At 43.3% G+C, this 25859-nt stretch overlaps 1 protein-coding gene across 7 annotated transcripts in view; it reads right to left on the bottom strand.

Annotated features, from left to right (window-relative positions):
* Positions 1–25859, bottom strand: part of PAK3 (p21 (RAC1) activated kinase 3) — a 254770-nt gene that overhangs the window by 83496 nt on the left and 145415 nt on the right. For 3 of the 7 annotated variants that reach the window (XM_064574484.1, XM_064574482.1, XM_064574483.1), the window contains 2 exons: positions 20021–20173; positions 10670–10871 (listed from right to left, as the gene is read on the bottom strand). In XM_064574484.1, the coding sequence (XP_064430554.1) occupies positions 10670–10871; positions 20021–20173 (355 nt within the window). Of the gene's footprint in view, positions 1–10669; positions 10872–11676; positions 11761–20020; positions 20174–25859 lie in introns of all 7 variants that reach the window. The other 4 variants (XM_064574488.1, XM_064574485.1, XM_064574487.1 and 1 more) reach the window with 2 other exon arrangements.

Raw genomic sequence — 25859 nt, 5'->3', positions numbered from 1 at the left:
CCGGCATGGGGCAGAGGAAAAAAAGTGACATTTAAAGCCACATTAATACAGAAGGCTAAAAGCAAAATATGATGTAAAAAGCAGAAATAATTTTTCCAAAGGAAAACACACACACACACACACACACAGAGGCTGGCTAGTTCTAAGCAGAAAGCATTTCACATGCTGGTAGTGGCTCTAAAAGGAACAATTCTGTCTTGCTACTGTCCCACTTTCCTTTCCTCTGAAAGTGTACACAGCCTTGTGGATCAGTGTAGTGACAGACTGCGCTAGGTGGCTCATTAGGAACTGAAGTAATATTCTAGACTTGTAATCTGACTGGGGAAACACACTTAGCAAATAAGAAATAGTGATCGATACTACCAGACCAAAGACAATTAGGTGCTAGGTTGAAAAGAATAGAGTATAAAAGATGTAGAGGACAGAAGGCTGTGGTGGGTAGTGAGAGCTTATTGGAGGAGGTAGGACTTGAGAGATGGTCTTAAAAAATGGCTAGGCACGGGTCATGAGCTCAGGGTCCTGGGATGGAGCCCCTCATTGCATCGGGCTCCCTGCTCAGTGGGGAGCCTGCTTCTCTCTCTCCTCTGCCCCCACTCCTGCTCTCTCTCGCTCTCTCTCTCTCAAATAAATAAATAAAATCTTTTTAAAAATCGACAGGCAGGAAAGGGCAAGGCATATAAGTAGAAAAAAATAGGAGAAGCAAAGCTTGCAAATAGGAACATATGTAGCATATCGATGAGGAAGTGGGAAGACACACAGGTAAATAGATAGGGTGTATAGCCTTGGAAAGCAGGAAGGAAGGTGAAATTGGAGATGGTAATGAAGAATGTGCTAGAAAAGGTTTTTAAGCAGGTGGATGATATAATAGAGAAGGTACTTTCTGGAAGACAAGCCAGGGAGCTATGTGCTTACTTCACATAGGCTGAGAAGAAAAATACACAGTGGGGATGGAATGGGGAAACCTCTGTGTTACTGCATCTGTTGCCTCTAAGATCACCTACTAGGCATTTCTTCTAAACTGTGTGTGGGAGTGTGTGATCTCGGCAACCAGACTGAAAGTTGTAACCTAAGGGAGAGGACAGGGAATCTTGTCTTCTATGTACTATGCCCCACAACGCTCAGCACAGAGCTGGGCACATAAAAAGCATACACAAATCTTTTCTGAGCGAAGTATACCAGGGAACTATAGACAGTGCTCCAGGGAAGCCTCTATTCACATCCAAGTCTGCTCTGTCTCCTTTTTACACGTCTCTGTCCTGTGATGTTCCATGAAGTCCTCTGAGAGAAAGGAGGTCTAATAAGATATGTTGCGAGGAGGCTTGTACTGAAGTTGCGGGGGCTGGAGCTCTCCTGGGAGGGACCCTCACCCCGCAACCCTCAACTTGACACCAGAAACCCTCCTCCCTTCTCCCCACACAGGTGCAATCTGTACTCAAATGTACTCTTTAGCGGGGTGATAGGTGTTTCCTGTGGCTCACTCATTTCCCTCATCCACTAAGAGGCTGCGAGTCAATGCCTCATAAAGACCATTTATAGAACGTTGCCCTTGTGGCCTCTAAGAAGTAAAACGCCTCAGTGTCTACCTACCTACCAGGAAAGTAAATTAGGTAGGGGAGTTGTTGCTTTTTTTTTTTTAATTCCAACAACAAAAAAAGCCATTCTGCTCCATCCTCTGATGCATGGGTCACAGAGCACACTGTGTCTTAACCCCTGGAGGGAAATGTGCTGAAGCCTTATACTTGGGTAAGAAGAAGTATTCCAGAGCAGTTCTGGGATACAGTTCCTCCTATGGCAACAGCAACCCTGCACATGGTGTCAAAGAGAGCAATAGAGCCAGAGGGACTGATTTCTGCAAAGATGATTCTCATCTCTGACACTTCTGCTCTGTAAACAAATATGGTTTGGGGACATAGGATGAGAGGGTATCTGACAATTTCTTATTCACTTTATGAAATGTGCATTTTCCCCTTACACAAGGGAGGAAATAATTCTCTAGTTTTCCTCTATTTTGGGGGGCAGGGCATAGACAGAATGTCACTTGCGGGTCTTCAAATTTATTTTTCCCATTGGAAATACTTGAAGGTACTATGTGGTGACTACACTGGAAAGTTAGGCACAAAAATAGATTTTATTCTTGGTGCTAAGTATTTAAAGAAATTGACAGTGCAAGGTGGGTAAAAGATTTAAAAAGAGGTTCTACGTCACAAATGTATTTTTGGCTTCAACCTAGCATCTTGGGCAAAATATATACTGACTCCGAGCAGAAAAGGAAATTGGTGTTTATTAAATGAAGAAAAATACCCAAATCTTTAAATACTGGATTATAAGTGAATCTGAGAGAAGGTGTGAGAGGTGACTGTCGTGTTCTATTTTCCTATGGTTCTTTCATAGTTTAACTGTAAAAGCATGAGTTATTATTTTTGTAAAAGAAAAAAAAGATTTAAAAGCCCCCAGAATCACACTGGAATCAGGAAGAATTAAAAATTTCCTTTTTTTTTTTTTTTTTTTTACAAAGGCTGTTGCTTTTTGCTAGCCAGTCAGACCCCCAGGAGTCACTTGTAAAGACAAAGGTAGGGCCCCCGTCATCATTGCAGGTTGAGAAAGAGGGTGAGAATCACCGGCGTGTCACTTGCTTCTTTAAAAATTCTACTTTTTCATATGCCACGGGCTAAAACCCTATTTTCAAAACAAGTTAGGTGGCCCCCATTTTATGGTAAGCAGTGGGATGTTCAACCACTGCTGGACTAGAAGTCAGGGAAGATCTAAATTCCAGGTCTGCCTTGCTTTGTAACCCTTAGTGGGGCATCTTTGTGGAAGTCACTTGACTTCTGAGTCCCTAACCTTTTGCCTTCCTCTATAAAATGGGGGCAAATCCTTGCTTCCGCCATAAGAGATTTGAAGGAGGTAACTGGTATGAAACCACTTTGAACTCTGTAATATTCCTTTAACTGCCATCCCAAATACATCATCTCATTAGTAATATACTCAGCAACTGGGTGACTCTGTTTGCTACAGAACTAATCTGCCACTTTTTTACCCAGGACTTCCCATCCTATGAGTGATGTCTATGAAAATGTAACTACTGAGAAAGAGGATTAGACTGGGCTGTTTTAAACACTCACTGCTCTTATAATCTTTTGTTATGTTAGCAAATCCCTAAGTATATAGCTGGGAGGGCCCAGGGTAGAGGGTTCACTGTTCTGCTTCAGGTAGAACCTGATAAAGCCATGAGACTTCCAATAGAAGAACCGAGAAAATCTCACCCTTGGTAATTCATAGTATTTAATCAGCATATCTGGAATTTCTTTATGCCTAGTTCATTCCTGCCGGTGAAATAGTAAGCCTGTTTCCTCCTGCCAGGTCTTCGGGGGCTATGGAAAACAATATATACTCTCCATAAATTAGCAGCCTTTAATGTGCAGATAAAAACTCAAAAGTGGTACTTGATTCTGCAAGAGCTCCAGGCCCAGTGCATACGCTGCGTGTTCCACGAGGATGATGGGGGAAAGGAAATGATAGTCCCAAGTGAGCCCTTCCAGTGACCTTCACTCACACACAGACAGCCCTCACCTGCAGGGGTCATCTTCAAAAACATTCAGCAACAGCAATCATTCTGGCAAATCATTAGGACTCTTACCATTTCCTGCCAGGCAACACACACTGGTTCCACTCTCCTTTACACCCCGTTCACACATGCAACAATTTGAATGGAAAATGTTTGAAAACAAACAAACAAACAAACAAACAAACAAACCGAGTATGAGGCAATGTCCTAAACCAGACGCTCCTGATCACGTGGATAATTATATACGGCACAAGGTTGAGAGATGGGGAAAAAGAAAAGGGCCTCATTTGCTTTAAGGAGGAAAGCAACTGCATATCCCTTAGCTTGTGTCCATTTTCCTCCGCTTGCAACACTTTGCTTTAATGTTTGAAACAACTCTCTCCAGCCTTCCCCTCTTCTCATCCATCCCCTGTATCCTCCCTACCCCCTAACCTCCCCCTCACACACTGCTTCCTCTCTCTCGATTTAGATCTCCCTGTTGCTTCTATCCTTTCGTGTATACATCTCCCTATCAGGAATTCTGTACTTCTCTTGAATTTGACCGTCTGCTCATTTTAGCGGGCCACCATATTGGCGCCCAATTTCCCTCTTTATTGGCCTTGATGTAGAAACACAGGCCCTAGCAGGCAGAGGGCATCACTATCCCACCTTCTTCCCATTTTAACCACAGGGCACTTTTAGGAGTAAAGGAGGCTCTTCTCCTGGGGCACAGCACTGACCTTGGAGGACAAGCAAGATGCCACGTCCTTGAGGCTTCCCAAAGGGCAGGGCAGTGATCTCCAAAGAGCACTCCACTGAGCTGTATGGTTTACATTTGGAGAACCAAGAAGAATGTAAAAACCATTCAGGATGTAGCAGTCTCTGACATCTGGCTGTCTGATAACGGAACCCTCAATTAATTTTGACCCAATCACTGCTGGTGCAATGATAATAACCTTGGGCTACTGTAAGATCCCAAAGCATCTTCAGTATCACCGAGGAAAGACTGCATACTGTTCAGTGTAGTTATCGCACTAAGTATTTTTTATTGTGCATTAATTAGATGAAAGTAACGTGCATTGACCAGAACATTTGATTAAAACAACCATAAAGGATCACTGAGAGTCTTCTTTAATATAACTGTTGCACAGCAAAGCTTTTCTGTGTAGCATAAAGAGAAGAGAGCACACCCTAGGAATCAAAACAACTTTATATATATATATATATATATATAATATATATATTATATATATATAATATATATATATAATACAATAACAAAACTATATGGCACTTGAACTTTTTCACATGTATGAACACCCTCATGCTGAGCCTTGACTTTCTCAAGTAAGCAATAAACAGCCTGTCAAGTACACACATCAAATGAGAATCAAACCCACAGAATGCCCAAATCCAATGTTAGCACATCTCTCTTGTCAAGAATATTTTCCCACCATCATTTCTTTAAAAAGAAAAACAAACAAACATGAAAAAGTTTTCTTTCCCTCTGAGCAGTGATGAAAAAAAAAGTCCCCCTTCCTGAAATTCAGATATGCTTTAAAGTACACCACCATCTTAAGGGAAAACGAGAGCCACTGCTGGCTTCTGGAGGCTAGGAGCAAACTAGAGTTCACTATCTATTCCCTACGGCCTGTTGCAAGGTAGTGTGATGAAGCAGAATACGCACAGGGCTGGTAGTCAGAAAGACCTGGGAGACTCCTAGCTTCCGTCGGCTGCTATGTGATTCTAGGCTGCCTACTTAAATGCTTTGAACTTAAACGACCTCATCTGCAAAAAGCGGACAATACAGAGTAGCTGTGAGGATGAAAAGACTCAATACGTGTAAAGTGCCTGGCACAGTTTGGCACCTGGGAACTAGTCAGTAAAAGGGAGATGACCTCTTGTTTGTCTTGAGTTGACTTCTATCCACCTAGCCCCTCATACTCCTCCAGGGAGAGGGGTCTTCACTTCATTCTCAGGCTCACCAGCTCCCAAATCTCTCTGAGTCCCCTGCAAACAAAGGGCACATCAACTGTGCTCTCTAAAGATACGGCCCTTCACACGGCATCTCAGGTCCTCTGCAACCCACCTAATGCCCCAGTGCGGCTCGCGACACACGACATGTAAAGCGCGCCTCAGAAGACAAAGACGTCACGCACACCATGTCACCTCCAAATGCAGCCTCACCTGCTTCTCTCCCACATGTTCCTCCAAGCTTCACGTCCTTAACACTGATTATTTTTAGAGTCCCTATGCCGTCTGCAGGGTCCTGGCTGATTCATTTGCCCCATTGCATTTGCCCTACTGGTTTATTTATCCGTGTATTTTCTTATATGAATATATATATATATTCATCCATGTGTTTAGTCCCCTTCTTGTTCCCAAATGGATATAAGGCGGCTTACAAGAATACACAAAATACAGTATGATAGCATAAATCCAAAGTAAGTAAGAAAAGGAAAAGGAAAAAAAAAAAAACAGTAACAAAGACAGAAACATAAAATGGAGCCTGGAAGAAAGCCAATACAAAGTGCATACATACCGCAGGGTCCCATTTCAAGCGCTCTGCATGGGCCACACATTGGGCTCCAAGCTTTGTGGCAGCCGAGCCACCTGATCGGTCTCACCTTTCACAGGGACCATCAAATCAAATCAAATCACTTGTTCAGGATGTCCTTTTTCCTGCTCTACATTCTGAAAACTTTTCTATAGTAAAGTATCACCAAATGGTGGCAAAAGGTCTCTCCTAATTCGCTCTAACGCCAAGATCCAGCTCCTGGAACAGTCTCCAACAAAGACAGATCCTCAATCTGGAGATTACATCCACTGCTTCTTATTTTGTTTCTGCCTTGTCTCTTGAAGCTCCATTTGGTCAATGACATGTATCTATTAAAAAGACTTCTTAAATGAGCAAAAACCTCTGCTTTCATTTAACTCAAGAGATAGACAATGTGACGTTATTTATAACAAAAGTTTGGAAAGGACCCCAAATAGCCAACAAAATATCCTGGTCAAATAAACCATGATGCTACTATATGGTGAAATATTACACACCATCAAAAATGGTATTTATGAAAACTAATTAAAAGGGTAGGAAAATATTCATGATAAAACTCTGAAGTACATGTTAAGTAAAAAATGAAGATATAAAAGAGCATTATTAGGATTTTAACTATGTAAAAAACTGTGCATAAAGATATATATATATATAACGCCACAAAAAAGTCTGGAAAGAAATCCACTAGAATGTTATCATTTCTGGCATTTGTGAATATAGGCAACTTTTATCTTTTCTGTTTGTCTTTAATTTCCATTTTTTTTATATATATTGATAAACAAGTTCTATATGAAATGAAGGAGGAGGACTAGGAAGAAAACCACCAACCCAGTTGGTTATTTTTAGCTTGTAAAATTATGGGCAATTTTCATTTTCTTTGAAGTTTTCTATAATCAGCATGTAAGTTCTAGCTAGACACAAAAGTACTTCAATTAAAAAAAAAAAGAAACACAGAGTTCTAAAAATATGATTGTTTGGTTGTTTTGTTTATAACGTCCAGAATGATACAAATGTAATACCACCTCACTATTATGTAGCCCATTTTAATTTTAACACCTCTCTAATACTTAGAATTGCATTTGGCTATCAGAAGATATCTTGTGAGGTAGCCCGGGTATCACTCCCTGCACTTAACTGGTGCTGAAACTCGGGGACTAGCCCAAAGTCACAATAATCAATGGCAGAGCTGAACTCCAACCCAGGTTCTTCAGAGCCCAAATCCAGTGCTCTTCCCATTCATTCAAGACTGATTGTGCTATAACCCAAGCAGTCACCAAGAGGCAGAAACATGGAAACAGCGACCCCTCCTTACCCATGAGGGTCAAGTTCCCGAGCAACCCCCAAGGTAGTAGAGTTCAGCTGAAGAAAGTATGATTTTAGGAGGTTTCCAAAAAAAGAGGGGGGAGGGGAAGTGAGGTCACATGCAAACTTTTGAAAGCCCTCATGGGTAATTTTTTGCACAGTGAAGCAAAACAATAACAACAGCACATTACATAAAGAGAATGAGAGTTTACATAGCTTAAATTCATAAAAATGATAGGTTCTACAGCGTTTCCATGTAGATCCTAAGATGATTTCCAGAGGTGATGAGTATGTCACACTCATTAGGGCAGGGGGACAATGGGGGTGACAGTGAAGTGATGAACAGGGGTGAACTGTTAGCTCAAATCGTGGATCTTCATATTCTCCCAAGTCATCGGAATCCAATCCTGAGATTGGAACAACTTGCTTGTGCCTTTCGCCCTATCAAAGCAAGTGGTTTTAGTGGCAAAACTTCATGACTGGCTCTTCTGAAGATACTGTCTCCTCAAGTCGTTCCTGAAGATACTTTAGCACTTCTGTACAGAGTTCAAATTGAATCGCTCAAGCTCTCTCTGAAGGTGGCATACCAAGTGTCTACTGTGGGTACTTAAATGGCACTACTTGAAGATTTAGGCTCTTCTGAGGGTGCTTTCTTCCTAATATGGTAATGTAAAAAGACTCTTAGGACCTCTTTATAGAGAGTTCAATGAAATCCTTCACACTTGGTCTGAAGGCAGCTTATCAGCTGTCCAGCAACGATATTGAATGGTCCTCCTTGACAACTCAAGTTCTGCAGAAGACGCTTTCTCTCCAATGTGATATCTTTTTTTTTTTTTTAATTCATTCGAGACACAGAGATACAAAGAGAGAGAGAGAGAATGAGCAGGGGGAGAAGCAGACTCCCCGCTGAGCAGGGAGCCCGACATGGGGCTCGATTCCAGAACCCTGGGATCATGACCTGAGCCAAAGGCAGATGCTTAACCATCTGAGCCACCCGGGGGCCCTCCAATGTGATATCCTGAAGGCATCACAGCACCTCTTTACAGAGTTCTTCTAAACCACTCAAGCTTTGAACAGGTTAAGATTTGACATGTAAATGTCTCAATTTGCATTACTTTCTTGGGGGAGGTTTTAATCGTGTTCTAAAGGCTCTGCACCTGTTGCTTCTAACTATATTTGTCTCCAGTCCCATAGCTTCCTAAGTGTCTTTGTCATAACTTATGATAATCACCCCTAGGGTACTGGAAGCTTCCTGAGAGTCATCCTCTAGCAGCATCAACAGGTTCAGTTTCAACTTCAGCCAATGTGTGCTCTTGTACCAAATGTCCCTCCTCATTTATAGGTTCTTCTTGATCCAAAGATTCTCTGTCTTTGGTACAGATCATTGAAGGGTATGTCACCATCTCTAGCCAGATTTTTTTGCCAGCTTGCATTACTGACAGGTCTGTTAAACTAGCTAATGCTTCTTTTATTAAGAAGACAACATTAAACTGATAAGAACAGATACTACACTTGATAGTGTCAGAACCCCATGCATTAGGATCTTCAGACAGAGGAGCCTTTGAGACTCTGAACAACAAAGGTATGCATTAGTTTGGCATAAGTCCTCTTGAATGGCTGGATCATGCAATGATCTAAGGGCTCAAGGATCTGTTAAGGTTGTCTTTATAAGGACTGGGAAGAATCAGCAGGACTTTGAATTCAAGATTTTTTTTTTTTTCATCCTGAACTTCCACGAGAAATCACTGCTTAAACCATTCCTTAAGGAGAGGAGTTATCCAGACTTTCCTGTTTATGTGCCAATACACCAGAAACTTGGCTTGGCTTTTTGTTTCCCCTGAGAAGATTTGGGCAAAGTTTGGTGTCAGGCAGCAACGGTTTCGTAATGAGGTCACCCCAGGTGTTGGCACTAAACAGAAATGTCGGCCTCTCTGTTTTTGCTGAACTCGGGTCGGCATTGGTTGGCTCTTTTTCTTCAAAAGGGCGAGTAGGATTATTCAAAGGTTTCCAAAGCATGGTGGTCTCAACAGCAGCGAAGATTCGGGCAGCCACATAATCTCCTGCTTCAGTTGCTTCCTGCACTTGGGGCAGATACAACACAGTGGTTCTTTCTTCTGCACCACGCTCACCGAGGACTTGGTCTCCCGGGCATGGTGCACCAGAAAGTTCTCAAAGCATCCCTTGCTCTCGGCAGGGTTTTTTTTTCTGGGACCCACTTCGGTGTCTGAAAACACATCTTTGGCCATCCCTCGTGCACATTCGCAGACCCTTGCGTGGAAAGTGCTTTGTTGTTCTTTTGCTTGTCTTCACATGCAAGGGTTTAACATTTCCATCATTTCCATCCGGGTCACCAGGGATAAAGCACCTCTTAGGTGACAGAGGCGTACCAAGAGGCAATCCTGGTCCTAATAAGTGTTGGCTTTCCTTATGGTACGAATTGTGGGACTCATTCTCACCATGTAAGTGACCTGCAAAGCTACTTGTTTTACCTCGAAGGAGCGGATGGTGAACGTCTCCTTTCTAAAGACACCCCCTTTCTTGCCTTTTTGGCAGCTTGCTCTGGTCTTGCTTCACTCTCTTCCACCTCAATAGTCACATTTATAGAAGCCATGTTTAAGTTTACGCTAATTAATGCAACCTGACCCCTATTTACTAGAGATTCTCTAGCCCCTCAGTATCACAAAATGGTTTTATGAATAACACATGGATAAATGTTAATATATTGTTGGGATGCTCAGTGCAAATGGGGCTGATGGTGGAGGAATGAGAGAGAGAACAAAGGACTCAGAAGGGTCTCCCCACCTCGTGATAAAGCCAGAGAGACAATCACGTGACGACTTGGACTGACTCCCGTATACGCAATTCAGAATTTTCACCATTGTCAGAAAGGTATACAGAAGTAAATCCACCTATACTCAAATCTCCAATAAGGTCAACTTACAGTTAGAAAGGGATTACTGTAAATTCCCCTCTAAGTTATGGGAAAGAAAGTCACTATTCATATATTTAAGACAGTGCTGTTGCTATGACTTCCCTTGGTCGAACACCATGAAAGGGCAAACACGGCCTAAGTGAATTTTCTGTAAACCTGCGGTTAAGGCAATCACACATTATCCTCTGACAAAACGCAACCTCTGAAGATGTACACGGAAAGGTCAGGCAGGCCCCGCACAGCCAATGCTCCAGAAATGACTACCCAAGAAAGAAAGTGACAATGAAAGAAAGAAAACTAGCCCCTTTTCAATGCCCGGCCACTGATACTTTACTTTTATCCCCTCCTCCTGGGAAGATAGAGCGAAGCCTGGCTTTCTTATTCTTCTCTTCAGGGGCCATGGGAAGTGGTTTGGAACTGTGGTTGAGTGCTGAAGAATCTCGGTTGTTACTGTTCATTCTCAGCGGTGGGGCTGGGGGTTTCTCTTCATTATCCAGACTGTCAGACATTTTCAGGGACAACTGATTGCACAGCTCCTACAGAACAGGAGGAGAAAACAGGAATTGAGAAAGAAACGGCCTTAAAAAACAAAAACAAAAACCAATCCGGTAAAATGGGGATTCTGCTGTCTTAGACACAAAAGCGTTGGTCTCGCGTGGTCTCAGGTTTTGTGATGACCTTTTGTGGAGGTTTCTTTTCTAGAGGGGAGGGACCTGTCTCCCTAAAGCCCAATGACACCATTTCCCAAAGAGGAAAATGAAGGCAATAATTAGTGGCTTTTCAATACATAGACACAAACACAGAAAGTCCCTTTCTATTTTCTGCTTTCCGCTCACAACCTTCTAATGAACAATTTACAACCTTCTTTAAAAACTCTACTCTGATTTTTGGTGATGCTCGGGAAGCACAACCTCCTCAAAGTCTGGGGTTGACACGGGTTTGGCTGTTGATTTTTAATGGCCCCAAACAAGGATTTGTTAGCTGCTTTGACACTGGGATGCCACTGGCGCCGGATTCTTACCTGTGTGTACCTGACGTACAAAACACACTCTACTGTCTTATGAGAAAGAACTGGGGCATAATCTAGTAGGCCTGACAGTTGCAGCAGACTCCGGATGTAGCGACAGGGAAACAATGCCCCATTTTCAGGTAGTGGGTAGAATATAAAGCTGAGCCAGATGTCCCCACGAGCAAAGAGGAGCTAGCTCCAAGGAGAGGACCAGTTCCTGAGGAGACATCATACCCTTCCTCCTTGTCATGTTTTATGCCCTGAACCGGGGAATGAGGGAGATGGCCTGGGTAACAGGGTTGAAAGAACCAGTCAGGGTTTTAGCAACTTACCTGCTCTTAAATTCATTACTCGTTAGTATCTTCTGCTTAGGGCCGAATACGTTCAGGTTTCATCCCACTGGAAGGTAAAGTGACCTGGAAAAGCATGGACTCCCCGAGGAAATGTTCCCGCTTCCAACTGTTTTCCTATTCTAATTCAAGTCCCTCCACTAGGACCCCAACGGAGGCTTGCGATCTCAAGTCACGTCTTAAGAGTATCTTCCAAGTGAATCTCCAGTTTGAACACAAGGCAAATGAAATCCCAGTGCAACAGAATCTATGTAAATTCATCAAGTATTAACTGGCGCTAATTTAGGAGCATAAGAGCTCTTCAAAAACGACTTAGCAGATCACTTTATTCCAACAACATTTACTATAAACAAACTTAAGTACAGCAATAACCAGGGTCTCCTCGTTACCTGCTGTAATGAGAAATAATCTGCCATAATTATTTTTATCTCTTTAGTGGTTACAATGTGTTTACTATTCGCAGTAATGAACTCTTACATCATGTGATGTGGAAGACTTTCAAAATTTTACTATGTCCCAAATTTTCTCCAATTTAAGTATTCAAGAATAGGTGAGTACCAACTAATAGTTTCTCCATCTGCACAGGTGACTGCCAACTAACAATGACCGGCTTGATCTTAATCTGGGCAAGAGATCTCTTTTCTTTTGGGGGCATGGGGATGAAAAGCAAGGCAATGATGTTCTTTGGAACAATATCCAATACTTCCCTTACGTATGGACGTATGATTATTGGCCCTGATTTCTCATCTAGTAAGATAGCAGCAGTCAGAGAGTCTTGCCCTCCTGTGAACTGTTGCAGTCCCTCCTCTTTTTAGCACCCTTCGTTTGGCAATACACATACCCTGACTTGTTTTGTAGTTGCATTTTTATCTGTCTATTTAATAAACATTTTATATATATATATATGTGATGTGCAGCCAGAGATGAAACCCACTGCTCAAGCCTATAATCTCACTTCCAGTGCCTAGCACGGCACCTGACACAGAAGCTTAAATCATTATTTGTTGTTTGAGTACGTATGAATGGAGACACAGATGGGTTACTTAAGAGACATATTCTTAGAGTTACTATTGGACCCCTTAAAGGACAGTAATCATGCTAGGGGAAACACTCAGTAATAAAAGTTTGGTCACCAATGACAACTTGATTAACCTCGCATTTTCCTATTTAGGTGAAACCCAGCACAAGATAAAGTGAAAAACTGTGATTTTAAGGATAGAGTATACTCACAGATACCACTGGTACTAGTAAATGTTTTGAGTAATCTAAGAAGCCAGTGCTAATGGATCTGCATTCCCTTTTGCATTTTAAATTTGGTCCTTCTAAATTCATTGTTTCTCCAGAAGAAAAGTGAGTTTAACACTGACTTCACCAGCAGCATTATTCTGTAGTGGATGGGTTCATGGTTTTCATTTAGTCACTGAGAAGAATTTGCCACAGAAAGCACTAATTTTTTTGTGTGTTTTTTTTTGTTTGTTTTACTTTTGGGGGTTTAAAAGTAATGCTTGAGTATGGGGTGATTATTACATAAAGCTCAGATACACAAGATATAGCTTGGTAAAAATAATGAAATTTGAAAGCCATTGCAAAGAAAAAAAAGACAAAACAATTGAGGATTTAAATAGAAATACCTAGAAGCTAGGTTTCTGAAAAATGTATCTCACGGGGGGGGGGGGGGGGAAGAGCTGGATGATACATATTTTCTGATGACATATTACATAACTTAAGATGACAAAAGTCAGAGAAACAGGCATGGCCTCTTTAATATGATATATGAAGCTGACCTTATGTAATAAGGCAAACGAGAGTCTGGGTCGGTCAGGGTTCTAGTACACCTACGTAATTCAAAATACTAGGCTCCTTTGTTCTTGATAATTAGGTGTGGCTTAACGGAGGGGTGTTTTGGTTCCTAATTACTCTCTCTCTGGCTAGAGACTCAACTGGTAGATGCCCTGCTTCTTTTCAAGCTGCCTGATTATTCTGACCTTATTTGACCAGGTATGTTCTAGGCTGGGGAAAAAGGGGGTACTTGGGATAGAAAAGCCCAACTATACTCCCCTATGTTACACTCGAAATCCCTGACCAAAATTTCACCACCACATGCTTGCCGTGGTCCATAACACAGGCATTTGTGAAGGACCCAGCTTATATGGCACACCTTCCTACTGCCCAGCAAACTGGAATTGTTTTTACTCTAGTCACCTCATCTGGGGATTGTAAGAGGAGCCAGAATACACCTTTCACAGAGATGGAAAAGAAACTGAGGAAACCTTGTCTAGTTCCACACTGAAAATGTGAAGCATGAAGCAAATCATCATTCAGTTTTACCTAGACATTTCGGATTTGGTTTTGCTTGAGTTGTCCTGATATTACTTCAGTTCTTTATTACCCTTTACCAGGCACAACCAATGCTCATCTCCTAATCATTCCAGAGAATTCTGATTTGGTGACAAAAGAATAGTGCAGGAGGCTCTTGTTATCTTTAACTCACCTTCAAAGCAAGCGCTTCAAAGCATGCTTTCAGAAGACCGATGGAAAAGGGGTATGGGCCAGTAAGGAAGCTCAGCTGTTAATATGTATGTTTCCCAAGTGGGAAGTGTCTCCGATTAGTCCAGAAACGTAGAAGAACGGGGGATTCTATTATGTTATGTTTGTAAACAATGCCAATTTACTAATCCAGGTCCCTCCCCTGAGACAGCTTTCTACAAAGGATACTATTAATGGATTGCTGGTTCAATCTGCCTATGATGTCATTATTTCCAAGATCTTGAAAGAGACTATTTTGTTCGGGGCGGCTGTAGGCTCTATTTCAAGAATTATACAAAAGCGCCATTATTCTCTAGGAACCCAATCAAAAAACTGTTTATCTTTAAAGTTTAACTGTTGTCGTTCACTTCTGCAACAGAACAGAAACTGGCAAGTGAGTGGCACACTGGAGCTCGCCCCAGCCCATTCATTCCACTTTTAGAACATGGCCCTTAGCATTGTGGAGAAAGAGCTAACTTTAACGGATAACCAGCAACAGTTTATATCTGCTCACAACTTGATTTACTACTTGGCTACTAGGTTTTTCAGAAAGAATTCAAGTGGCTCCTGCACATGGTGTATAGTATATTTTTGATCCAGCCCTTGGGACTTAATGTGGCTTACCGATGGTCTGTGATTATAATTGAAATTCATCAGCAACAAGAAATAAGCCTCTGGTTTCAGGATAACCAAGGAGCCTGGACACCCCTTTCTTCAGAGGACTAGGAACGATTACTTCTCTCTTCCCCTTCCTCCTTAGCTTTTTTCTCTCTTTACTCCACACTCCACCCAATCTCACCCCCAAGTGTGAGGGCAGGCGTGTGCACACAGTCACACATACACACACACACACCACATAGCCTTTCACTGACTTGCATTTTATTTATTTATTTATTTATTTTAAGATTTTAGTTACTTGAGAGAGATACAAAGACAGCATGAAGGGGAGAGCAAGCAGGAGCAATGGGAAGGGCAAGAAGGAGAGGGAGAAGCAGACTCCCCACTGAGCAGGGAGCCCGATGAGGGGCTCGATCCCAGGACCCCGGGATCATAACCTGAGCCGAAGGCGGACGCTTAATTGACTGAGCTACCCAGGCACCTCTGACTTGTGTTTTAACACAAAGATTTGGTGCAAAGCATTTTAGAGGAAAACTTTAATCAAGCTCTATGGCTAAACTCTCATTCCTCAAAAATGCATTCTCTTAATCAGTGCAGTGAGACACCAGACACTCAGTGAACCCTCAGTAGATTCAAAGAGAAAGCCACCAACTTGCATGTTGCAGGAGTCAAGAGGAAAGACAGATGATCAACTGTAGCTAGTGTGGCCAAAATTCATACTACGGCATCGGTGTTGAATTGGATACAATCAAAAATGCCCGTCGTGCCCATTTGCCACGGGTGTTCTGCCCAGGTGTGTGAAGGGTGAGAATCCAGCAACACTGGCCCTACAATTTTCAAGGCCTCCTATTAAGTCACAAGCAACTGAAAGAAATGTTTCCATCCAATCTGGTGCCATCAGAGACAACCCACATGTCTGTATCATTCTGTCTGCTTTCAAAATCGAGGTAGAACTCCCAAACCACCAGCCACACGAGGCTATTACTACAGATCAGTGAGCACACCAATATTGCTTAACACCCTCTTCATATCAAACTAGAGGATCTAACATAGAAATGAGATGTAGCCTAGGGGAAACTTCCAGGGGGAACTTCCTAATGTTTCTGAGATACTACATAAAGAATAGGGTTGCAAGACACCTCAAGCTGATCAGATGGCAGCCAAACTGACAAGAGCACATATGAAAGGAGACGGATTTTAGGGTCTCAAAAATAGAGTAAACAAGTCATGGAACTCTATGCTAAAACATGTAACAACATAGGAGAGTATTTCAAATTTCTAGAACTTGGGAGACCTTGATTAACAAGCACTAGCTCTACAGACCAAGAAATAATTGAGCTTTTAATGACAGCCTCCAGACTTGGAGATATTATGTAAATACAGATTTAAAGGCAGCCAAAGTGTCTCCCGAGACAATGATATCAGTGCTGGGCTGTTCTTTGTATTTGAGGATGAGGTTGCTGCTTTCGCCTACCAGGAGAACGATGGACACACTGAATTATACTTTGGTGGTGGGGAAAAAGGATCCAAGAGCTACCTGCTGGCTCCTTTCTTGGCTCCCTTGTAAACAAAAGCACCCATTTTCAAGATGGCTCTCTGACCTTCCAGGTATGCTTTGCTAACTAGCCTATGCTAATACGAAACCCACTCATCCTGGACACATCATTGGCAACTGAACCAACCAGCTTATGACTGACAATGCAAGAAGATGTAGGGGACTGCTTTTAATTGCCAGAAAAAACAAGAACAATCACCAAGTCTTTCACAAAGGGGGCAGTGTATTATAATATGGAAGATACTGCTTTGCATTTTGACAGCAACCTGCATCTGAAGATTTCTAGCAGCTTTTCAGAGATTAATTCCCATAGTATGCTAAGATGTCAAAGAGGAGGGAAAGAACATTCACCTAGTTTGACAGGGAGAATGAGCCAGGTCTGAGTCTCCCAGCAGCTCCAAACCCACACTCCTCGCATTCCCAAGCTAAGTGGACGAGGGACAGCCCAACCACCAAGGACAGGCAGCCAGATGGGCCTAACTTGGCAGATCCGTCACCTCGTCTTGAAGTGCGCATAGTCCTTATACATGCCATTTCCTCCACTAGATCATAAGCTCCTTGAGGGTAAGGACCCCCCAGTCCTAACTGTATGCTTTCACACTGCCTCGTTCGGTGCCTTGTTCCTAGCCGGCATTAAATACACACGTGAAGTAGTAACCAGAACTCTATACATTCTGTGTATTTATCACAGTGCTGAGTATGTTTTTCATCATGTTGCAAAAGCCCGTATGCCCACTCAAAGCAGGTCTGAGCCAAGAAGCCATGTTTGGAAAAACCGGCAGTAGTCGAACTGCCAAGCCACTGGGCACGGCGTAGAAGTCAGCTACCAGCTGATGATCAACACCTCATTTTTTTTTTTTTTTAACTCCACAAATTTGTAACATCCCAAGAGCTTCTACCCTCACTTGAGCTGAACACCACCATGTGAAGAAGGGAGTACCAGCCCCATCTTCACCACGAGGAATTTACAGAGCACCGAGGTTGACTTGCCCAGGGTCACAAAGTGCAAGAAGGGAGATGAGAATCTCAAACGCTCCTCAATTTCCCTTCCAGGACACCCACGCAAAGTGTACCCAAGTAAACCAGCCCCACACACATACCCCTCATATATACACTTTTATCGTCCCCATATACTCACATGACAGTTCTAGCTTTCTCATTTAAACCCGCTGGGGGCCGGTACTTACCGGTTTCACCGGCTGTTCTCATCCAACAGCCCAAGGCTAGGTGATTAGCTGACAGAACTCCAACAGGCTGCTTTGGCCAGTAGAACCAATTCTTAGACGGCCTTGTTTGGGAGCTTGTCTGTTCTGGGGCACTCACCAAGGGAACTCTGCTATCAGAGACAGGGGTATGCTGTTTCAGAGAAGCCTCACCTGGGAGATACCATTACAGTGGGTAATGAAGGGAAGCCATTCCTAAGATCATTTGATCAGGAGGAACGGAGCTACTTGTTAGGCCTATTTGCAGAAGCAGCCGGACAAGCAAGGGAGGCACTAGCTCTTTCTCCAGCCGCCTGGTTTCAATCTTAGACCCCGCGAGAGATAGCCCGCTACCGACATACACACAGGCACGGTCACACAGAACACATCCGTGTTCGCTCTCAGACACACACGCAAATGAGGTCAGGTCGGCGGATGTCCTGTTCTCGGCTAACGTCTTTAATGAGTGACTTCCATTGTTTGCGGCAGGAGCTTGACATTCATTAAATCCAATAAGCCAGCCTGTTATAGTTGCAAATTTCAAAGACAGGCTGCAAATAAGGAAATCAATAGGTAGACCCCAGCATCCAGACCTCATATACCGCACACATTATGTGGAACCAATAGTCCTTATTTGAATGACTTCTTAAGCTTCTACATGTACGCAGCGCCACACTTTAACATTCATCGTGTATGTTGCCATGAGCTAATGCCAATAAAATGTTAATGAGGGGCTCCTGGGTGGCTCAGTCGTTAAGCATCTGCCTTCGGCTCAGGTCATGATCCTGGGGTCCTGGGATCGAGCCCTGCATCGGGCTCCCTGCTCAGTGGGAAGCCTGCTTCTCCCTCTCCCTCTGCCTGCCTATCTGCCTACTTGTGATCTCTCTCTCTCTGTCAAATAAATAAATAAAAAGTCTAAAAAAAAAAAAATGCTAATGATCACGGGATGTGTATTTATACTTGCAAACTGATGCATTATTACAGGTTTCAGCTTTTACACTTACAACACTGATGCTTCTGAGAAGAGAAAATAGGATGCGTAAAGAACAGAGGTAGACTATTTCTTTAGCATAAAACAAAACAAAACAAAACAACCACCACCCAAGGTGATTACCTTCAAAGATGCCTCTAAGACATGTGTGGGAAAAGGAAAAGGGAAGCAAAGCCTAGCAATAAAACATTTCCTAATTCTCAAAACAGAACGTGGTATCCTCGGAGGCATTCAGATGGGAAAAACTAGATGCAGACGGACAGCCCCAGTGAGCAGGATATGGTAAGCCAACGTCTTGAGTCTCGGGTTTTAGCTGCCCTCTGTTACTATGCATGGGTGATAATTACACCCTGCCCTGATCCACTCCAGTGAAAAAGCCACAAATTTCCTCAAATTCAGGCCTCAAAATTCAATTCCCAAATTTGTTAAGGCTTTCTGTACACCAAACAGATGCCTGAATGCTGTTTTCCAACCCATGTGCCGCGGCTCACCATCCTAGGTCCTTGCTCTGTTCTCAGTTACTCTATCCCCAAATCGGTTTTCTGCAAGAAGGTGGCCGCTGCAGGTTGGAAGAGGGGAGATACACGGGGTCGACGGAGACCTTCATATCATTTCTAAAGCAGGAATTTAGATCGATTTGCAAAGCTCATATTTCACCCAAATGAATGAACGAACAAACGAATGAATGGCATCTTGTCAGAACTGGAGGTCAAAGAAGGTGAGCTGGCATAAAATGCAGCCACTCTTTTTCAGGCTTCTGCTCTTGACCTAAGTTTCCATGTCCACATTTGAAGAGAGGTGCGTGTGTATCTCAGCATCTTATTTGGGGGCTATGGTTAAAGAAGAGGAAATACTATCTATTTAAAAAAAAAAAAAAAAAAAGGCTTCGCTCCAATACTAAAGGAAGAATGCGATACGACAAGACCTACTTTCCATCTATCCCACTTCACAGATGGTCGGAGATTAAGATTCAGTTGGCCAGAGCCTTGGTGGTTGGAATCCCCTGTCTCCTCCCCCGGCCAAAGACAATATTTTGGTCTTCATCAAACTGGCCATGGGTCCACGAAAAGATCATACCCCACTCAGAGAAATCCCTCGAGAATCCGAAAGCCTGATCTGAAGGATGACCTCACAACGGAGCATGCTGGTTTTCCCAACTTACACAAGTTCTTCATTTGCCAGTTGTTGGATCTACCAAGCGGTCTGTTCCCCTTGCCACAGATTACTCCACTGCCTGGGGCAGCTGCTACAGTCCACTTATAGAAGACATGGCTCACCAGGGGTTCATGCGAGAGCAGATCCGCCCTCCAGCACGCAGTCGGCTTTGCTTCCCCAGTGCTCACACACACACAGGATGGGAAGACTGCCCTGGGCGTAAGACTTTCTGCGGCCCTGGGAAGCCCCTGGGTTGAGATCACGGGGCCCGGCCCTCACCTCAAGGGAAGATACGGTGTCCCAGCAGGAGAACTGTAGATAAAGCAGAAGCAGGGTTTGGTGCCAGGAGCTGGAGTCAGCAGGCCTGAGGGGGGACCCATCGGTAGGTTCTAAATTTCTCCTGTGGAGCCTGGACTGTGGCCTGGCAGACATCTGGACCAAAAAACCCAGGTAGGAACAAGGAGAGGAAAGGTGGTGTTCACAATAAATTCTATAATTCTGTATTATAACTCTGCATCAGACAATGTCCATCTCAGAGTGCTCTTTCTGCTTTAAGACTGAGGCGAGTACACTGTCTGCACCCACGGTCATGTGAGCCAACCACCAGCTGCTTCGGGCCTTTTGCAGGTTGCCTAGGCATGCCCTATCCTCTTCTGCCCTGCTTAAGAATGAGGGGCTACAGGTTATACGGCTGTATAAGGAGAGGACAAGAAAAGACCTTCCGTCAGCCTAACGTTGCTTTTTCTAGAAAAAGAAACCAACCGCATGGGTTCTTCATGTTGATTTCTGGTTGACTCTTGCTTCAAAGAATCCTGAGACCAAAACAGAAACCTACTACCTTTTAAGGGGTCTGATAGTAACTCTAAGAATATGTCCCTTAAGTAACCCATCTGTGTCTCCATTCATACGTACTCAAACAACAAATAATGATTTAAGCTTCTGTGTCAGGTGCCGTGCTAGGCACTGGAAGTGAGATTATAGGCTTGAGCAGTGGGTTTCATCTCTAGCTGCACATTATATATATATATATATATATAAAATGTTTATTAAATATACAGATAAAAATGCAACTACAAAACAAGTCAGGGTATGTGTATTGCAAAACGAAGGGTGCTAAAAAAAGGAGGGACTGCAACAGTTCACAGGAGGGCAAGACTCTCTGACTGCTGTTATCTTACTAGATGAGAAATCAGGGCCAATAATCATACGTCCGTATGTAAGGGAGGTATTGGATATTGTTCCAAAGAACATCATTGCCTTGCCTTTCATCCCCATGCCCCCAACACCCATAGGCCCCCGGTGCTGGGTCAGGTACAGAGGGCATACAAAGAGAGATGAAGAGCAGTCCCTGTCTTCAAAGAGCTCAGAGTCTAGTGAGGATGACAGACATAGCAGTAGGAAATACAATGCAATGAGACCCTCGGCATAGGAAGCTTTGGAGGGACACAGCAGGGAGGATAATATGTCCCCAGAGGGGTCAGAGGATACAGCACTTGAGCAGGGTATTGAAGGATGAGGAGGAGTTCACCAGGATGTGAAAAGTGAAAAGCATGAGGTTGGTGCGGGCCATTATTCAATAGTATATTCCAAGCAACAAATACTCCAAGCATGCTAGAGTAGCCTTCTTAGCTTTAGGCCCCTGTTTCTGCTGAACTAAATGAGTCTGGGGCTATGTAAGAAAGAGAACAGATCTCAAACCTCTGGAAAAAGGAACCTGTATGAGACTTTAAAAAAGCCAAGTCACTGGCTCCTAATGAATTATGGAAGAAGAGGTCAGTATGGTCTGATACAAAGCATCTTCTAGAATGGTAACCATGTATGAGCAGAACAGACCTCTTTTGGGGAATGCATTAGGAAGATAATACTTGGAAAAAGAAAATCCTTCCTTTCATGGTTCATTTCAGAACGAAGTTGCATTCTGTTATGCAGTTTTAATTTCAGGGGTTGATTCTTAGCTACTCTTTTATATACCCAAAAGAATTCTCTCCAACAAAAGAAGAATAGCTCATTCCAGTTCTACTTCTGGATCATTCTGTGATCTTGAGGAAATCACTGAATCTTCAGAAATAAATTCATTCATTCAGCATTGACAAAGCACCTATCTGGTATGTGCCCAAGTAGGCAGAGGATGCTTTGGAAGTACAGTACAGGAAGTGTAACTAATACTGTCCAGCGAAGTCAGAGGATACAGCACTTGAGCAGGGTATTGAAGGATGAGTAGGAGTTCACTAGGTTCTAGGGCAAGCCATGAACAAGGTACAGTCTGCCCTTGAAGAGATTTAAAGTGCAATGGGTGTGGGCCATGACAGCTCAGTACAAGGATGGCAACAGGTTGCTACTGAAGGACAGAGTAAGGGACTCTCCACAGCATGAAGGCAGCTTTGCAAAGGAAGTACATTTGAGCTGAATTCGGCAGAACAAGTAACCACACCGTGGCGAGGACATGTCTCAGGCACAAGGAACATTATGTGTTAGGGCCCAGAGAAGATTAGAAATAATTAGAACCACAGAATTTTTACTTGGGTGACAAGGTGGCAGATGTCCAAGGCTGAAGACTCAGGGAATTTTTCCACCACAGGGTGGAATGTTCCAGGTAGCAATGTGGAAATAATTTGGAAGAAACACTACTGAGCGGGTAAGCCAGAGGAGAAAGCAAGCACAGGTACCAGGGAACTAGAAAGACAGTAGGAGGGACATTTCAAGAGGGGCCTCTGTTTTGGGCATTGGCCGAAGACAGCAGGGATGTTAGGCCTGGTGGGATTAACTGGTCTCAGAATCGTGAATGGAAATACAACTCTATCCCAAAAGGACCAAAAGAATGTGGGAGGCCAAATTCTTTTTTTTTTTTTTTTTAAGTCTTTGGGGTTTTTCCAGCTTTCCTGAGGTATAATTGACAAATAAAAATTGTATACGCTTAAGGTGTACCATGTGATGGTCTGATATATGTATATGCTGTGAAGCGGTTACCACAATTCAACTTAATTGATACAGTTGTCACCTTACCCAGCTACCTTTTTTTTTTTGGTGTGGTGAGAACACGTAAGATCTGCTCTCTCAGCAAATTTCAAGTACAAAATACAGTATGATTAACTATAGTCACCGTGCTATGTATAAGGTCCCTGGTTTAACCTTTAGTTTCTGTTGGGGATTCCAAACAGAACTGTGTCTCAGTTTCTGTTTTGTTTGGGTTTTATCTGTTTTGGGGGGTCTTTTCAAACAAGAGTAAACGACTAGCTTAGAATGGTGGGAGGACAAATAAACGAAGCTGGTATGCTGATAATAAATATGATTATGTTGGAAGCCCCTCATGTTAGCAGTCATTAAAGCACCAGTAATAACTGTATTCCCATAAGAATAATAAGGACAAACTGTTCTAATGATTTTGGCCAATATGACAGCATTTATGACTTTTAGAGAAAATGCCTTTCAACTTTTATATAGACTCTACTAACAAACATAAAAATTCTACAAAGACTAATAAGTATCCGCAGATGGACCTCGAATGGGTAACTTTTATAAAAGTCAACATACTAAGAAAAGAGAACACACACAGGGATACGTTGTATATCTCGGCAAAAATTAAACTAGGACTACCTGCAGGGAAGCACAACAAATATCTAAGCATCTTGACTCTGAGAGGTAGAGACCACATAGCAAGTCATAAAAAAGCAGGAGGAAACATCAATGCACAGGTGGTGAAAAAAAAAATCTCTCCAGCTATCTAGCCCTCTCAATAGAGACACTGAGATGAGAGACAATAAATACAAACGTAGCAGTGCTCTTACATGTTGATTTGGCATCAAGACAGATGGACACGGGCGCTGTGGATATGAATCTGAAGACCATCAGCATGGGAGGTACACAACTGCCCAGGAAGAGTACAGAGTAAGAGAGAAGAAAAAGAAAAAGCTACATAGAGGTCAAAAACGCTCCACTTCGCGTCCTCCCATCCTTTCCCTAGAGTTTGCTAAGGTTGACGTCATGTCACTTTCATGTCAAGAGAAACGGCCAAGTGGCACCAGAGGTCTGTGGACGTGTTTCAGAGTGTTTTAAGGAATCCCACACTCTGGACATCTGGTGTCACTTGAGCAGCATGAACAAAACCACACAGCATGCCTGGAGAAAGATTTTCCTTTTGGTGGTAAAGAGTACCATGGTGGCAATATATCACTCAGCCTTGTTGCAAAGTGTACTCTTATGAGGTCGTATTTGTTGCACTCCTGCAATGTGTCGGACATTGCACAGGGTACAAAGAAAAATACAATATGGTGGGGCTAGCAGATAAACCGTAGCTAGCGTTCAATTTTCTTCGTCCACAAGAAGGATTATGCTCAGTTCAAACAGCTCTTATTTGCTCAACGTAGCCCCCAAAGGCTTTGCCAAGCCAAGATGCAAATGTTCAGTGTGGCCGGGTCCCACCTCCGCCTAGTACTGCTGCTAATGAGCTTCGTGACCTTGGATACATCCCGTGGCCCCTTTGAACCTGCCTCCTCATGTACGACAGGGGACTACCTTGCCAAGAGGTTGTGAGAATCAAAGAATTCACATGTGGGAAATATGTGGAAGCAATTCAAGATATTCTACCCAGAGAAGATGCTTATGATTACGACCCTAGATTTCATGAGCCATAAACAAAATTGCCAGCATCGAGGTGTCATGTCCCAGGCACTCTGCTGAAAGTTACTCCTGCCCAAGTTCATGCCACTTGCGTAACTACATTAGGTTTTATTATTTCCATTTTACAGACGAAACAGACCTCCAGAGACATCAGGTCACCTAAGGGCATACAGCGGGAGAGTAAGACGACAACCCCATGTCTGTGGAGCTCCAAAGCCCATGCTCTGATGTCTGCTTCCTCAACCACACAACAGTTCCGTGGGACATGACGTGTTCTCAGTTACTCACAGCCTTTGCATGAACACGGATGTTCTGAGGGCTTCACAGTGAACTGTGTCTCCACTGTGGCGCTTAGGACCAAAGCCTGGAAATGGGCAGACCCTCTACCCACAAAGCAGACACTTCAACATTAGAATCAAGGGCAGAGGGGCATCTGTAGTTAGACACCAGACTTCTGGCTCCCCCAGGACCGGGAGTCTCTCCTGTTCCCCTCTTCCAATGTTCTACACCAGCAAATGAAGATGGCAGCACTGGGGACTTCCTGATTTCAAGGAAAAAGTTGTAGGACTAGAGGGGACATGGACATGAACCAGAAACACTGTTGCAATGGCCAGATAAGCATGTCCCAGAAGGACCCAGGAATGGAGGCACCTCTCCATAGGTTAGTTCTGGTTTTCCCTCATCTCCTTAAGTGGGGATGAGCACTGCCTCCTAGTTTATGGTTAAGCAGAAATATAAGGAAAGTAGGCAACCAGTCGTGTGAAAATCAGCTCCTGGGCTGCAAAGAACCCTCTTCTTTCTCTGCTATCTTAGGGTTCTGTCCCTTTGAAGGCGCCTACCTCAGAGGGCTGTGGTAAGGGTAAGAAGATCTATCATTTGTTGAACACTTACTGTGGGCTGGATAGTGTGCTACAGGCTTACATACATTAGCTCATTCCATCCTCATACCAGCTCAGTGAGGTAGAAGCTATCAGCGCCTCTCCCATTTTACAGATGAGGAAACTGAGCCTTAAGAGGGATGAGTAATTGACTCAAACAAGGTTCTGCAGCTAGGAAGCGGCCAAACTGGGATTCAAAGGCTCATCGTATAAAATATCATATAAATGCGGGGGGGCGGGGGTTGATTCACTTAGCACTTCACAAGGCATTCAAGTGAATTCAGGCAGGTGCATTTTTTTTTTCCTTCCTAAAATTCACCCAGTCCTATAAAATTATATAAATTGCTTTTGGTGACTCTCAGCATATCCACAGAAATGATCAAATGTAAATTTGCCAGGCTGTTTTTCTAAAGCCATCTCTTGGAGGACGTGATGGCTAAATTTTAACTCAGTACAAAATTTCCATTAAGGTCTGCACCTCACTTTCCTTCCTCTACCTTAGGCACTGTTGACAAAGGGCTCCGTTACACCATCTTCTGGAAAGATGGCATATCTCTGGGCTGGGCAAGAGGTCTACGAGGAGGTCTGCTTTGGGAAATGACTGCCCCACATCCTGGCGGCTG

The sequence above is a fragment of the Mirounga angustirostris genome, unplaced genomic scaffold (genome assembly GCF_029215605.1).
Source record: "Mirounga angustirostris isolate CCGP_5_RB_7025 unplaced genomic scaffold, mMirAng1.0.hap1 SCAF_11, whole genome shotgun sequence".
NCBI lineage: Eukaryota > Metazoa > Chordata > Mammalia > Carnivora > Phocidae > Mirounga > Mirounga angustirostris.
The sequence above is the reverse complement of the archived record's forward strand: the minus strand, read 5'-3'. Positions and strand labels throughout refer to the sequence as shown.